The sequence below is a fragment of the Ostrinia nubilalis genome, chromosome 29, assembly GCF_963855985.1.
Source record: "Ostrinia nubilalis chromosome 29, ilOstNubi1.1, whole genome shotgun sequence".
NCBI classification, from domain to species: Eukaryota; Metazoa; Arthropoda; class Insecta; order Lepidoptera; family Crambidae; genus Ostrinia; species Ostrinia nubilalis.
The window spans coordinates 7,146,285-7,162,109 of NC_087116.1; the positions used below are offsets into that span (position 1 = coordinate 7,146,285).

Here is a 15,825-nt window from a genome sequence, read left to right on the forward strand (position 1 = left end):
CAAAATGATGTTATGTGGCACAGACACAATTTTATACTTAAATTAAATACATAAACAAATGTAGACTACATAACGAAGTAAAAATAGGTATGGAAGCTCTAAAATAGTAAATTTTCGACTTCTGTTCAAGTTTTGAGAATAGTTTAGATTCTGTGGTTGTTAAAATCTTATAATAGGCTTTACAGAAACAAGTCTAGTTGAAAATACAGCTGTTAATTTTCAAAGTTTTGATTATTTATTAGTTATTTTATTTGAATTTGTTTGTATTTTCTTTCTTCTTCTTCACAAACATTCAAAAAGACCTTCAAAAATACTCAAAAATATTTTTATCGGATGTTAAGGGCAATATTAACATTCTATATTATGTGATTATAAAGGGAATATTAATAACTCTATATCTATTTATTACTTCGTGAATTCGACATACAAGTCAAGCGACGAACACTGCCATAGTACACTTCAAGACATTTTAACTACAATGCAAATATAACTACGAGTTTATTTGGTTTTCTGTACGGTGTTGAAAATTATCGGTTTGAATGTGAAATATTGTTGTTAACTACTTCTAATAATAACTTTTGTCCGCACGAAGATTTTTAATAAACATAAAAAAAATAGGAAAAAGTAAAATAAACTTCAGGCTATTTGATAGTAAATCTTTAATCCAATGATCAGTTATCTGCCTAAGCAAAAAATAACAAACAATTTTGATTTAGATACCAAACGCCTTTAAAAAATAGATATCAAGTCTTTTTAGCCATAAAATTAGAATTTTAACGTAGGTACGTTTACTATTATGGATGATATTGGTCAATATGTAAGTTAATTTTACTAGTTTCATTAACAGCTCATACCTGTGCGGCTCACTACAACATTGCTCTGTCTAACTACCCCTCCCACTCAAAGCGAGAGTCCCTATAGAAACAGAGACCGACAAACCCGAAAATATGGAAATACCGACAAAAAAATGGTTTTAAAATACAAACCGATAATTTTAAGCCGACAGAAAACGTATTTCAAAGTGCATATTGCGAGATACGTGTGACTATTCTGGGTTATTTACCTATCGGTCACCTCGCAATCCTGTTAGAAATAGCTTATTTTTAATTAAAAGTTATCAATAGTATAATGGCACACGGCTACGCAGTACTATAATATTTAATTTTAAGATAAAACATCTTTTGTTGCAGTATCTTATGATATTTAGTCTTAGAAATGTTGAGTTTTAATTCATTAGATTACTTTTTTAATTTAAGTGCGTTTATATGAATTTTACAGATCAAAGCTTAAAACTCGAATCAATATCGAGTAAAGATTGAGGATTTCAGATTTCAAAATCTACACCAATCACACAACATCAACTCTATCAACCAATCAATGGACTCTATAGTCTAGTCTATGAATGTGTAGCAAGAGCAATCATCAACATTTCAATCATAGATCGTCTACAGCTGAACATAGGCCCCCCACAAAGGCCAAGGATCCATCAGTTTAACATCAGACAGAGTGAATCGTAAGACCATTATTCTTTTTAAAGATGTTTTATCTTAAATAAGAAATATTGTAGTACCTTTTGACAGCCTAAAGTCTGCATGCCTAGAGATTACAGGTTTAAAGCGGTAAAAAAGCAAGATGTAGATTTTAAAAAATATTTTGGATAAAAGTAAATAATTTTGATTAAAAAAATATCTTTTTTTAGTAACGTAAATAGCACACTTTTTTGAAAGCCTTTTAATCAGTAATAAATGTTAGGAAATCGTATGGCAAGCTTAAAAAAATAATTAAGACAAGGAAATTGATTTAAATACGGGTTTTTCATTCGCATAACAAATGGGGAAAGGAAAAATAATACGGGTTAAGTGTGGAGGCAAATTATGTATTTTTTCAAAAATATTATTTCAAAATTTTTTTTTTAAGGAAGTACAGTCTTTATTATCTTCACATAGTTTGAAAGATTTCAAACCTTTGATATTCGACTGTATACTTTTAGTTTTAGTGAGGTAAAAAAAGATTAATTAAAATTTCTAAACATTTTCTAAAAAAATACAATATCTGCCATCCCCACCGAACAAGTTACTATTAACGAAAGAAGTCAACTGTGGTGGCGCTAGTATCAATGCATACATTGAGATTCCCAAATTATGAATTTCCACAATGGATTTTTCAACCTTGTACCTTTAAAATATGGTTCAAAATCAAATGAGAAAACTAATCATTTAGTGACAGGTTGCAATGCAAAGTTACATTTATTACCACAAAAATAAAGACTTCTTTCGCGTCAACGCAAGCGCAACTTACCAGCGAAACACCACCGGTCCGTAGCCTTCGCGAAGACCACCAGGAATACGGCAATGAGTAGCGCCAGAACCGCTATCACGATGCCTACGATCGCGCCCGTCTCGAGTTCTACTCCTGGGAAGGTCAGAAATAGGTAAATGATAGTTGTGAGCTGTTTTGGACTTTGTGCTATGTGTATAAGAATGAAAATAGATAGATAATTGGTGGGGCGTTTATGCTGTTTGGCTGTACAAAGTAACGGGCAGAAAATTGCAAAATTATTATTTAGTCTTAATAAAAAATAGAAGAAAGATAAGAACAGCTTAAATAGTATTTTGTCAATTATAATTTTACTGACTCTAATTATTTACATGCAGACCTAGTAACATATTTCTATGAATGATATAGGTAAAATTCATAAATAAGCTAGTAAAAATTTTGAAAAAAAAAACATTCGCCAAAATTTTTCATGCATTTTAGTACGAAAACAATTATAAAAATTACATTTTTACATGCAATAAAATCTGTCAAGATACGCATGAAAAAGTTTAAATTATACTCTGCAATATCGCATTCAAAAACTACCAAAATTTTTTTTTTACTAAAAACTAAATTTTATTTATTTTTCTATCTGCGTTCCTCATAAATTACTTCAGTCGACACTAATACTACATTAATTCTCTCTTTATTTCTACTAGCAAAAAATCATTCTTTCTATTTATTACACACTGATCTCATTGTAACTAATTATCTTCTAATTTAACATACCGAGCCAAATTCCTAAACTTACAATTTCTAAAACTAAACTGGACCAGGGTAAATTAAGGACTGAATAATACCAATTTCAGTTTATGAAAAACTAAAATTAGTAATTGCAAAACTAATTTCAGTTTCTATGAAACTAAATTTAGTAACTGTCAAATTAAATTTAGTAATCGACAAATTATATTTATTTGTTGTCAAATGCAATAATTTCAATGGAAATTGGAAACCCAAGGTCATTTTATTAGTTTTAGAAATGGAACAAACATGACAAATTTTGAGCAGCAGCAAAAAAACTAACTTAGGTAGAAACTTTTAAATTTAATTTCTTTAAAACAAAATGCAGCAAATGTAAAACCAGGCGTTTATAATTTATAGAATCATTCCTGCTTATTTTTCTTACCATAGATATCTAATACCAAGAAGGAAGACTTGGCTTTCCGAGCTGTTGGACATATAAATACATACAATTTTATCGTATAAAATATACCTTACATTAGTTATTTAGAAATAATACTTAGTTCTTTGAAAGCTCTCTCTTCTTAAGCTTTGCTTAGTTTGGGACTACATAGATTGTACAGGGTGTTAAATGTGACACTAGATGGCACTGTGAGAAAAGTCAATGGTACTGTGTGAAATGTCAATGGTACTGTGTGAAATGTCAATGGTACTGTGTGAAATGTCAATGGTACTGTGTGAAACGTCCATGGTACTGTGTGAAACGTCGATAGTACTGTGTGAAATGTCGATGGTACTGTGTGAAACGTCAATAGCGCATATTATGCTGTAATGTTTGAAATGTCGATGGCACGAAATGTCGATAGCGCATATTATGAAATGTCTAGTGTGTCAAGTGCCACCAAGTGAACTGCCAAGTGTTAAGTGTGTCAACGACCAAGGGCCAAGTTGTTAAAGCCAAGTGCCAAATGGGTGGCCCAGTGCCAAGTGTATGACGAAGTGCCAAGCATTTGGCCATGTGAGTGTCAAGTGTATAGAAGACCAAGTTTTTGACTTAGTGCCAAGTATATGGCCAAGTGAGTTTCAAGTGTATAAAAGGCCAAGTGCCAAGTGTGAACTCCCAAGTATATGGCCAAGTGCCAAGTTTTAGGCCAAGTGCCAAGTTTTAAGCCAAGTGCCAAGTCTTGGCATTTAAATACGTACCAGCTGGCTCGTCCATGGTGCTGATCATGACGGTATACTCCTGCGCGCCGAGTTCGTTGGAGGCCCTCAGGTAGTACTTGCGGTCCACGTCCTCTTTGCTTATGTGAGGCAGGAATAAGCTGATGTTGTAGAAGCCGCTGCCCTGTGGAAGGAATGAAGGTTACAATCGTCTAGAGAACTTAAGAGTTTGTACTATAACCACAGAATAATAATAATAATACCTATAACTAGCTAAAGTCCGATCGCCGAGCAGATAGAATTTCGTACAATGACTCCAAGCTACCCATCCTTATCGCTCGCGCGTAATTATATTGCTGTCGCGACTGTGCGATGGGCGGCGCTGTGACTCGCTGTGAGTGTGCGAGAGCGACAGCAATATAATACATATGTAATTACGCGCGAGCGATAAGGATGGGCAGCTTGGGGTCATTGTACGAAATTCTATGTGCTCGACGACCGGACTTAACAATAATGGTCGATTCATTGTGTTTTCTTTCGGGTTTGAAAAAAAAAAGAAAAATCATGAAAATGAAAATGTTTTATTCAGTGACACTCGAAAGGCAGCTGCAGCGCCATCTGTTAAGTAATGCTTGCCACAAAAGACAATGCCGGAAATAGTGTAATAAACCAAACTTACTATGACATGTATACCTCTAAACTCAGTCTGAACTGAGTTACGAGCATTAGAAATTTGATGATTTTCATACTAGATTTGCTTTTTGCGCGCAAAGTTTTGTAAGAAATTGCAACAAAATGGTGACATTGTATGTGTAAACAAACAACACCATCCATTAAAGGCTCCAGATATCAGTATGGAGCAGAATCAGCGCAATAAAAAAATAGCGCAATATTTTGTTGCAATTTCTTACAAAACTTGCGCACAAAAAGCAAATCTAGTATGAAAATCATCAAACTTCTAATGCTCGTAACTCAGTTCAGACTGAGTTTAGAGGTATACATGTCATAGTAAGTTTGGTTTATTACACTATTTTGTAATCAAAAAACAAAGCTTGGTCGATGGCCGCGCGAAAAAAAAAAAAGACGCCACCATACAAAATCTGGCATTGCCATTTGTAGAGACAAGGCGATAGGTGTCGCCATACACTATCTCGCTCTTGTTAGATGTATGGGCTGATTTTTCAACCGTCAGATATCTTTAACAGAAGAATAAACTTGCCATTTTGACGACCTGTCAATGTGCCAAATTTATTCTTCAGTTAAAAGTTATCCGACGATTGAAAAATCAGTCCTGAGTCTTTTCTTGTGTTGATGGCTTCAACTTTCGTTGCGTGGCCTTAAATAAAGTTTTTCACTTACCATATGCACGGGTTCTAAGGCGCTAATCCCTTTATTGCTCATTCCAGGAGCCAGCGTCACATCTCCTACCCTCCATTCCGCATGTGGCGGGGGGTTGGCCCTAACTGTCACGTTGAGGAGCCCTGGGGCTCCCAGCTTGAGGCCGAAGATGGTGATGGGGCCGGATTCCAGACGCTTAGGCATGTCTGGAAAGGAAAAAAGAAAATTATAAATAACTTGAAAAGATCGAACTGCCTAGGCGGAATCCACGACCAACTTTGAGATGCAACTCTTAACGCTAAAAAATAAATAATTATGGGAAAAAAGAAACTTTTTCAGAAAAAGTGAGCATTTTGCCGCTTTGTAGCGTTTTGCCGCTCGGTGAGCAGCAGTACAATATTCGTTTGTACAAGGTCGCTTGGTGTACAAGGTCACTGCTTGTATAATGTCGTTAAATGTACAATCACGCTGTCTGTACAAGATCGTTGCGTGTACATTTATACAAGGTCATGAGAGTACAAGGTTCGCTGTTTGTACAAGGTTATTACTTATACAAGGTCACTGTGTTTACATGGTCTTTACATGTACAAGGCTGCTACTTAGATAATTTAGCTGTGTTTACAATGTCACTTTATGTGCAAGGTAGCTGCGTGTACAAGGTCACTCCATGTACAAGGTCGCTGCGTGTACAAGGTCACTTCATGTACAAGGTAACTTCATGTACAAAGTCACTTCATGTACAAGGTAGCTGCGTGTACAAGGTCACTTCACGTACAAGGTAGCTGCATCTACAAGGTACTTACAGTGCACAATCAGCTGTCGGCGCGCCTCTCTCGGTTGATCCAAAGCCTCATGCTCCGCGACACAGGTGAGAGTTTTGCCGCCGTCGTCGGCTGTTAGCATGCGGCTGATGTTCTGGGAGATGGTCTGAAGGTCGCTGCCCGGTTCCGAGGTTATGATGGGCTGGTGGGTGCCGTGGAGGATCTGTTCCTTGTCTGAAAGAGGAGGGTGTATTTTAATTATTAAAAAATACCCGACAACTGAACAAAATTATGACTAGTTATTTTGTTAGTGACTATACAATGTATGATGTCTCCAACTGCATTTACACTGGAAAAACAGAATATTAACCCTCATTCTACACTTTTCTCGCTCTGGTCGGACAGGGGAGGCCTGATGTTCGCATATTTGTCCCTTAGTCGTATTTTACGAAATCATGGAAGAGTAGGAGTGGTCCTATTCTATTCTACACTGTTGGAACTACATAGCCGAGAGCAAGAATCGCCATTCGCCAAGCAAGGTCTAATCGATTTCCGCATCATCAGTGTGTTTAGTTTGCATTGAACGTCATCCCTTGCGATTGTGTAAAAAAATGTGATGAAATGTATAAACGATAGTACAGCAGCGTACCTAGTAGATACTTGCGAGAACTAAAATCTTCATAGATTTTTTTATCCACTCGCGTGTACTCAAACTAAGCACACTGGTCATTTTTGGTCTCCACTGCAGGAACACGATCCTGTTCAATTTACCACGATTACGGCGTCTTCTGTCTAAAGAAAGCGATATCATTCACTCAGTGAGCAATTCAATTTCTTCTGCCACTTCTTCTCAGCACCAGCCCATGTTGTCCCGAAGTGGTGGTAGGGCAAGCTATATTTGGGACGTGTTTAATCACCCTGGCAGGTGCCTAAGTAACCTATTGAATAAACTCTATTTAAATCTATTTAAGAAAGACGTACCCAGGAACCAGCTGATCCTGGCGGCGGGTCTACCATCAGGTACTACGCACTGTGCCATAAAGTTGGTGTCTTCAGCGAAGGAAGGCTCGTTGGGTGATCGCAGCTGAGGCTCGCCGGGCGGTCCTGGAATAAGAAAGTATTAGGTTAAGTACATTTCACCGTCTATGGTAAAAAAACAGTTGAATTAAGGGTTTTAAGGATATGAGAAGGATGTTGAGTCAAAGCATTCAGTCAAATGACACTGCTGGATAAAGGCCTCCCCCAAGGATATCCATAACAACCGATCCTGCGCTGACCGCATCCACTTCCCGTAACCTGCATAATAGACGTTCAGAGCTTCGTTTCGTTCCACTACTCAATCATCTTCAGAATCGTTCACTTTCATCATCAGTTATTTGACCGCAATCGCACCTGGTGTTGAGATGCAGTCTAGGATGGTACATATCTGCCCTGTAAGTGCCTATTCACTCTCGCCTTGAAAAGGCCTGGATTACTATAGTGTTCAGGAGAGACAGCAGCAGGCAGCGAATTCCAGTCCCTAGCTGCGCACCATTTCACAGCTCCGTTAGACATCTTCGCTCCGTTTAATCTTCCTAGCTAGCACATCTCGAGTAGAAATGCAGCCTAAGGTTGTTGCTGAAAGTTTTTAGCAAGGATATGGTAGAACACTTACTGGCTACGACCAGGCGCATAGCTCCAGCCAGCTCGATGCTGTCTCGTGGCTGTTCCACTTTGGACGAGTGGCATTGGGACCAACATTGGGGCCAACGTGCCAGTCTAATTAAGTAGCAAGAACAAATAAGTAGTAAGAACACTTACTGGCCACGACCAAGCGCATAGCTCCAGCCAATTCAATGCTGCCAGTTTGAGGTGGCAGCACGCACGTCACGTTGCCGTTCCATTCCTCCTTGATGTTCTTGATGAGAGCGCCGCACTCGCCCGACTGGAATACAAATTATAAGCACGTTAAAAGTGTTCATACTACATTGCGACAACGCTACAAGAATTTCTAGTAAACGGCAGAATGAAATAAGAAGAGGATAGAAAATGGTTCCGTGGAGGGTAAAGTCCGGTCGCAGAGCACGTAGAACTTCGTCCAATGACCCCAAGCTACCTATCCTTATCACTCGCACGTAATTATATTGCTGTCGCGACTCGCGACTGTGCGACATTGGGGTCATTGGACGAAATTCTACGTGCTCGGCGACCGGACTATAGTTGAACGGAAAGCATCAATAGCAGATCAACCGATCTGTTTTAATTTGACTTTTGTATACAAATCTGATGTCATTTGTGTTCTTTAAAGTGTAGTGACTGACTGACTAACTGACTGACTGACTGACATAGTGATCTATCAACGCACAGCCCAAACCACTGGACGAATCGGGCTGAAAATTGGCATGCAGGTAGATGTTATGACGTAGGCATCCGCTAAGAAAGGATTTTACGAAACTCTACCTCTAAGGGGGTAAAACGGGATCCACGTGTACGAAGTCGCGGGCGGCCGCTAGTGAAACTATGTAATGGAATCTAAGAATCTGAATAAATAAATAAATATCCTTGGACGTTTTTACACTGCGACGCTAGTCCCAAACTAAGCAAAGCTTGTACTATGGGTACTAGACAACGGATAAACATACTTAAATACTTTTTTTTTGTAAATACATACATATTATACATAGAAACACCCAGACCCGTCACATAAATTAAAATTCATCATTTCAATTTCTGCCCGACCGGGAATCGAACCCGGGACCTCTCGGCATAGTAGTCCGTTCTGAACCACTACACCACCACACGGCCGACACTAACGAATTACACGCACTTCTAATTCTTGTATCATCATGAAACTTGGAATTGGCCCCAATTAACCTCTTAAATAAGTTTAAGAAGAAGAAGAAGCTCTCATGCTAATGTCAGACAACTACATGGGCAATGTTAGACATCTACCAAGATCCACAAAGCTAATAGGAAGTTCATAAATTCACCAACCTTGAATCCATTCCCGGTGTAGATGACGTCACCGCCCGTGAGGTCCGGTCGCAGTCTGTACGATGTCGTCCCGACTGTCATCCTGGAAATGTCAAAGTGACAACGTCAAAATACTGATTTCAAGGATACATAATCCATTTAGCACTAGCTTAGTGTTCTAAACGGGACTATTCCCACCTCTCGTTCCCACCGCTGCAACTCCTGTGTAGCCAGGATCTACAGCTTGACCGCCAATAACCCAACCAGTGAAGGTCAAGTTTGTCCCGGGGGAAAGATGAACTGTCATTGGACCCGCAAACTTAACTCAGAATAACACAGGAGGCCTGCTTACACTACGTGTTGCCGATCTGTGGTGGCCACTTGAGAACTTTTTCGTCTCAATGACAAGCTATGTGCCCCGTCCTCTGACACTGACAGTTCTACGAGTGATTTCGCACTGCATCCGTCAAATGGTCCGGACAGGCGTAGATGGTATTTGTATGGTAGTTTACGCATGAAGGTTCGGCCATCGCTGCACGCCGGCTGATCGCGTTGGTTTGGCTGAACCTATAGATCTGATTTCCGCCATCCGATTTCTCTGGTAAGTTTTTTAGATCCGTATTTTGACGGATTTGGATAGGTCATAGGACGTAATGCGAAACTGTTCTTAGGTTTAAACTAAAATAGTAAGACACGGGTCTTAACGCGACGTTTATTATTGAGTTACAATAGGTATGTTGTGTATCGTGGTAACATCACTAGAGGTAGTGTAACAAATGACAATATGAGGGTAGTTGAAAATTTTCAAGCCCGCCCGAACGGACGACGCTGCGAGCCGCCAGTCTGCTTGTGACCACGGCTGCAGCATCGCAGCCGAAACGTCAAGCCGTGAGTACATAATGTAACTCAATAAGAAACGTCGCGTTAAGACCCGTGTCTTACAATTTTAGTTGAAATGGAACGCGAAAGTTTAAAATCTTATGTTCTTAGGTTTGAATGTAGTAGTAGACAGTCCTTACCGGCAAGAGTCGATCACGTAGGGCACCTTGCACAGCACTTTCAGCTCGTCACCCACTCGTCTGACCGCCTCGCGAGGCGTGATGTCCACCATTTGACCTGGAACAGAAGATAATACGTTAATTAGACCTTGTATCAATAAATAAATAAGCAAAGTCCGGTCGCCGAGCACATACAATTTCGTCCAATGTCCCCAAGCTACCCATGCTTATCGCTCGCGCATAGTTATATTGCTGTCGCGCTCGCACACACACTGCGGCCGCCCGTCGCACAGTCGCGACAGCAATATAATTACGCGCGACCGATAAGGATGGGTAGCTTGGGGTCATTGGACGAAATTCTATGTGCTGGGCGACCGGACTTTAGTTCTAGACTAAGATTATTGTTTAGTTAAGGACGCAGCACTCTTATTAATCCGGATCGTAAAAGGGATCGTAACCGTATCAACTGAGGCGGTCAGTATTCTTTGTTTACGTAAACGCCTCAACTCGCGGTTGACAGCGCGCGAAAAGCGATATAGATGAATTATACTGAACTGTCCCAAAAAACTCATTCAACTCAGGGAGGCGCCACCATCGTTCAACTATAGTTTCCAACATGGCAAAAATCGGAACCAGCGATCCGGTATTGACGGTGGCGCCCCCTGTCAACGTCACTGATGGGACAGTTCGATGAAGTTGGCCAATACTGTGTTGATCCCTTTCCACATTGATAAGTCTGCTACGACCTGTAAAAACCAAACCTACAAAAATGTCGCAACGAAGTATAAAACTTATCCATAACCGCACATGTGAATTGTGAACTACAATATGCTGAAATTATGCAATAAAGTACCATAAATAAAATGGAGATATCTCCTATAAATATTGTATCTCTGGCATTCCGCGAAAATTCAAGATACAATGTAAATATGGAGCTAGTCTTGCATACAGAGTGCATTTTATTGTGCGCCTGTGAAACAAGCGGGACAGTGGTTGCCAAACTTAAAAATATAGCCCACTTGGGGTTAGTGTTAGCACTAAAGAATTTATTATTCAGTAGTATGTATCTAGTGCATGGCTTAACTTGGTAATTCAGGCAAGAATGTATGTTCTCTTTTTTGGAAATTTAATTTGAATTGCATACATTGCCCAGAATCTGATGAACTACGATCATCATCATCATCATCTCAGCCACAGGACGTCCACTGCTGAACATACATAGGCCTCCCCCAATGCTTTCCATGTTTCCCGGTTGGTAGCAGCCTGCGTCCCGCGCCTTCCTGCTACCTTTATGTTGTCGTCGGTCCACCTTATAGGTGGAAGTCTCACGCTGCGTTTTCCGGTACGTGGCCTCCACTCCAGAACCTTGCTGTCCCATTAGCCGTCAGTTCTGTGTACTATGTGCCCTGCCCTGACCAGGCCATTTCAGTCTCTCTGTCTATCTAGATTGTATTACTCTACGTAGGTGGGGGCTCACGATTTTCAGGAGACCAGGCTTCCGCTCAGTACCACAGTTTGAGCACCTCCCACATTATTGTAGACGGCCCGAGGCGCACAGTATATTGGGTTTTTCGCAACACGCTCGTTATTGAATTCGTGCAGTTTTATCGTTTATCAGAATGGCCGTGTAGTGTCGTATGTTCGTTAATGGGTCTAGTTATTTGGCATGCGTTTGTGATTTTGTATTTTACTAGCTTTCGCCCGCGGCTTCGGACGCGAGAATTTTTTTCTGTCACAGATAATCTTTATCGCACGAGTCTTCCAGTGGCCCACTTTTAGCTTGGTCCACGGGCCAAGTCACTGGGTTGAATTTTTATATAGGTACTTTTTTTTTCTTCCAGCAACTTATTAGTTTTCTCGAATTTTAGGACTGTCACAGATCTATCGCGCGCGTTTATTATAGTTCAAAAACTGGAATAAAAACTATGCAATGTTTTTCCCTGGGTCGCAAACTATATCTAAACAAAAAATGATTTACTTATATCCGTATTGTGGTTTAACGTAAAAAGGTAATAGACAGACAGACTGAGACATTTGATATGGTTTAATCATACGTAACGATGTCTACACGGAATAGAATTTTTACTTCAAATTTTAATTGATAGAGATCAGGCTCTATATGTAGTTTTATTCCATGAATTCTATTGTAAACATAGCAGTTTACACTATGGATGGAGTTACATTTATTATTTACAAAAGCATTAAAGTAGAAAGCTTTCAACTGAAGCGCACATTTTAAGCTCGTTGCAATGTTTCGAACCAAAGTTGCAACTTGCAACGCTCCGGGCGAACGAAAAATTTTATAAAACTCCGAGTTTCAGATAAACTTTATTTTAGTATTCTTGTAAAATGGAGTAATATTAAATTCAATTCAACAGATAAATGAGTAGGTTTTTCGAGGTTTTATAACATTCTTTATTTTTATTTAAATATGTAGAACCTTTGGTCCATTTTAAGACCTATTAAAAACTGAAATAAAGAAAGAATGAAAACTTGTAACGCAATTTTAATCGATTCCTTTATCTAGAAACTACCTTTTGCCCACGACTTCTCCCAAGTGAATTTCGTTCTTATGTCACAGAAAGTTCATTTTTTGACTTACTACATAGCCTATGACATTCACAAATAAAGTGGGTTTTTTATTGGTAAAAGATTTTTCTAAATCGGTTTAGTAGATCCATTTTGACAATAGTGACTGAGTTTCTTGCGCTGCTTCTTTTCAGCAAGGGCCCATTTATTGTCCCGAAGCAGTGGTAGGGTTAATTAATACTGGGACGTGTAAAAGTGCTTTTTAAAAGCCTACTTGTATTAATAAATGAGTTTTATGAGTTTTATTACTCCCTACCTACAAATTCTCAAACTTTAACTCCTTCCTTCTCACCTGGTACAACTTATTTACAAAGTGTTGCCAAAAATACGGTTCACGCTTGACCGTTTTAATTTGAAGAAGACGCACAAATTACCAATTGAAGAAAAAACCGCTGACATCATATGACTTCGGCTAATCAACCGACAGCGAGGCACAGGGGATGGATGGAGTCGACAATTTTTAATTTTGTCATCATCAACGGTACGTCTCGTTTACGGGACTATTCCCACCTCTCGTTCCCACCATTGCAACTCCTGTGTAGCCAGGATCTACAGCTTGACCGCCACAAAAACCCAACCAAAGAAGGTCAAGTTTGCCCCGGGGGAAAGTTAAACTGTCATTGGACCCGCAACGAAATTAATCAGAAGAACATAGGAGGAGTTCGAAATTAAGGTTCGACTTCCCTCCATTGCAAAGGTACGTCTCGCTTATGAGCGGGCTATATGCTCGGAGTTTCCCTGCGTGATCGAATCAGAAATGAGGAGATCCGCAGGAAAACCAAAGTGACCGACATAGCTCGCAGAATTGCTAAAATCAAGTGGCAGTGGGCGGGGCACATAGCTCGTAGAGACGATGGCCGTTGGGGCAGAAAAGTTCTCGAGTGGCGACCACGGGCTGGAAGACGTAGCGTGGGCAGGCCTCCTACTAGGTGGATCGACGATCTAGTAAAGGTCGGTCAGCCTGGATGCGGGCAGCGCAGGACTGTGCATTGTGGAAAACCTTGGGGGACGGACGCCTTTGTCCAGCAGTGGACGTCATTTGGCTGAAACGAACGAACAACGGAACTATTCCCACCTCTCTTTCCCACCGCTGCAACTCCTGTGTAGCCAGGATCTACAGCTTGACCGCCAATAACCCAACCAGTGAAGGTCAAGTTTATCCCGGGGGAAAGTTAAACTGTCATCGTCATCATCAGTGAAAAGAAAGAAAGAAAAGTTAAAATTTAAAAAAACTTACACTTAAGCGACTCCATCGACTCCTGCGCGTGAGTTTACACAGTTTTATTAGGATCTATGATACCCACGACAGTCATTACTTGATGACTTGTCAATTGCCGGGTGATTGTCCACTTTGTGTCTTTGAATTAAGCTCCAATTTAGCGTGGCGATGCTGTTAATGTTTTTAGTCTAAAGTAGGTTAGAATTTTCGAGGTAATTTGAGCTGTGTGTTTTGGAGTTGATGTATCATACAGTAGTTTAGGAGGGTAGGAAGAAAAAAAACGATGTAAAGTTTCCTTCCTACTAATATTATAAATGCGAAAGTTTGTATGTATGTCTGGATGTTTGTTACTCTTTCACGCAAAAACTACTTAACGGATTTTGATGAAACTTTACAGTTATTCTGGGTTATAACCCAGAATAACATATAGGCTATAATTTATGACGATATGTGACAAAATACATTTCACGCGGGCGAAGCGTGGGAAAAAGTTAGTATAAAATAAAATAGACAAACAAATTAAAACATAACCCTCTTTCTGGTGAAGTCGGGTAAAAAGGAGATGGTCTAAAAACAACCCAGAATCGATAGGGACAATACTTTTATTAAGTATAATACAAATTTTACCCCACCCAATGTTTAAATCAATGGGGTATCAATCAGAAGCCTCAAAGATTGGCAAAGTATGTATGAATTACCCCCGTAGGTATTCACAAACATTACTATGAGATCTCACAGTGCGCGTTCACGCACAGGGTGACACACGAACCAATCACAGAGCTCTATTCAACGCTGTGCGTTCGATTTGCTGCTTCACTTAAGCAAGCATCGTTTGTGAATACGGGCGTAAATCATGAGTTACTAGTGATTTTAACCAGTTTTAGTTAAGGTTGTCCTTTTTATTTCATATTGTTAAATGTTACATTTATGTAAAAGTTTATATAATGTTTATGGTGAAATGCCAATGTTTATTGCGTCCCTGGTGACGCTCTTTTTAAAATGGTTCCTAACTTCCTACAGAATACCAGCATCATGTTCTTTACGGAATATGATACAAGCTGAGTAGGAGCCATTTTGGTTCAACAATTTATTTATATTTATTATCCAAATTGTGTTAAATTACTATGTTTGAACCAAATAAACAATTTTTCTTTCTTTCTTTCTTTCTAACCAGACAACTACCAAACTAAACGCTCTAGAATTCTAGAATTTCCGACGAAACGTAAATCCGTTCAGGATAATTCCCGCTCGCGCCGCTAGGGGCGCTGAGAGCGTTGCCGTGTCGCACAGATAAGGTGAGGATTGTCGGATTCACGGGAATTGGGATTTGTAAGGAATAAAGTGGAGGAATAGTAACAAAACTATCTAATCGTACTGTGAAACTACTGATACCCATTTAGTCACTATCGATTCTGAGGGCCTAGTGCGACATTACACTAGTGAGCGCGTCAAAAAATGACATTAAGGCTTGGTTGCACCATCTTACATTGACTGTCACAAACTTCAAAAATCTGTCAAACTCCATACAATCCCCGGTTATCGTAATAGTTACGGTCAAAGTTTGGTGGTGCAACTCAGCCTAATGTATGACGGATTGTACAGCGGGAAACGTTCAAAAACTAACTCACACTCAGCCCACTCTGGGCTGGTTTTTGGACCGTCTCCTTTTATAATATGTGTAAAGGCGTTCTTTTTAACATCATTTCATTCAACCACAGGATGTCCATTGTCCACTGCTGAACATCATAGGCCTCCCCCAATGACTTCCAGCTAGATTGACCGGTTGGTAGCAGCATGCATCCATCGCCTT

General features: G+C 39.7%; 1 protein-coding gene and 1 long non-coding RNA gene across 5 annotated transcripts in view; one reads left to right on the forward strand and one right to left on the reverse strand.

Annotated features, from left to right (window-relative positions):
• Positions 1 to 15,825, reverse strand: part of LOC135085799 (fasciclin-3) — a 220,838-nt gene that overhangs the window by 9,175 nt on the left and 195,838 nt on the right. For all 4 annotated transcript variants that reach the window (XM_063980606.1, XM_063980605.1, XM_063980603.1 and 1 more), the window contains exons 3-10: positions 10,229 to 10,325; positions 9,231 to 9,312; positions 8,058 to 8,181; positions 7,239 to 7,361; positions 6,300 to 6,491; positions 5,518 to 5,702; positions 4,201 to 4,342; positions 2,299 to 2,412 (exon numbers count right to left, since the gene is read on the reverse strand). In XM_063980606.1, the coding sequence (XP_063836676.1) occupies positions 2,299 to 2,412; positions 4,201 to 4,342; positions 5,518 to 5,702; positions 6,300 to 6,491; positions 7,239 to 7,361; positions 8,058 to 8,181; positions 9,231 to 9,312; positions 10,229 to 10,325 (1,059 nt within the window). The remainder of the gene's footprint in view (positions 1 to 2,298; positions 2,413 to 4,200; positions 4,343 to 5,517; positions 5,703 to 6,299; positions 6,492 to 7,238; positions 7,362 to 8,057; positions 8,182 to 9,230; positions 9,313 to 10,228; positions 10,326 to 15,825) is intronic.
• LOC135085817 (uncharacterized) overlaps positions 4,467 to 15,825 on the forward strand; it is a 57,570-nt gene continuing 46,211 nt past the window's right edge. Inside the window, exon 1 of the long non-coding RNA XR_010260223.1 lies at positions 4,467 to 4,502. This is a non-coding gene — a long non-coding RNA (uncharacterized LOC135085817). The remainder of the gene's footprint in view (positions 4,503 to 15,825) is intronic.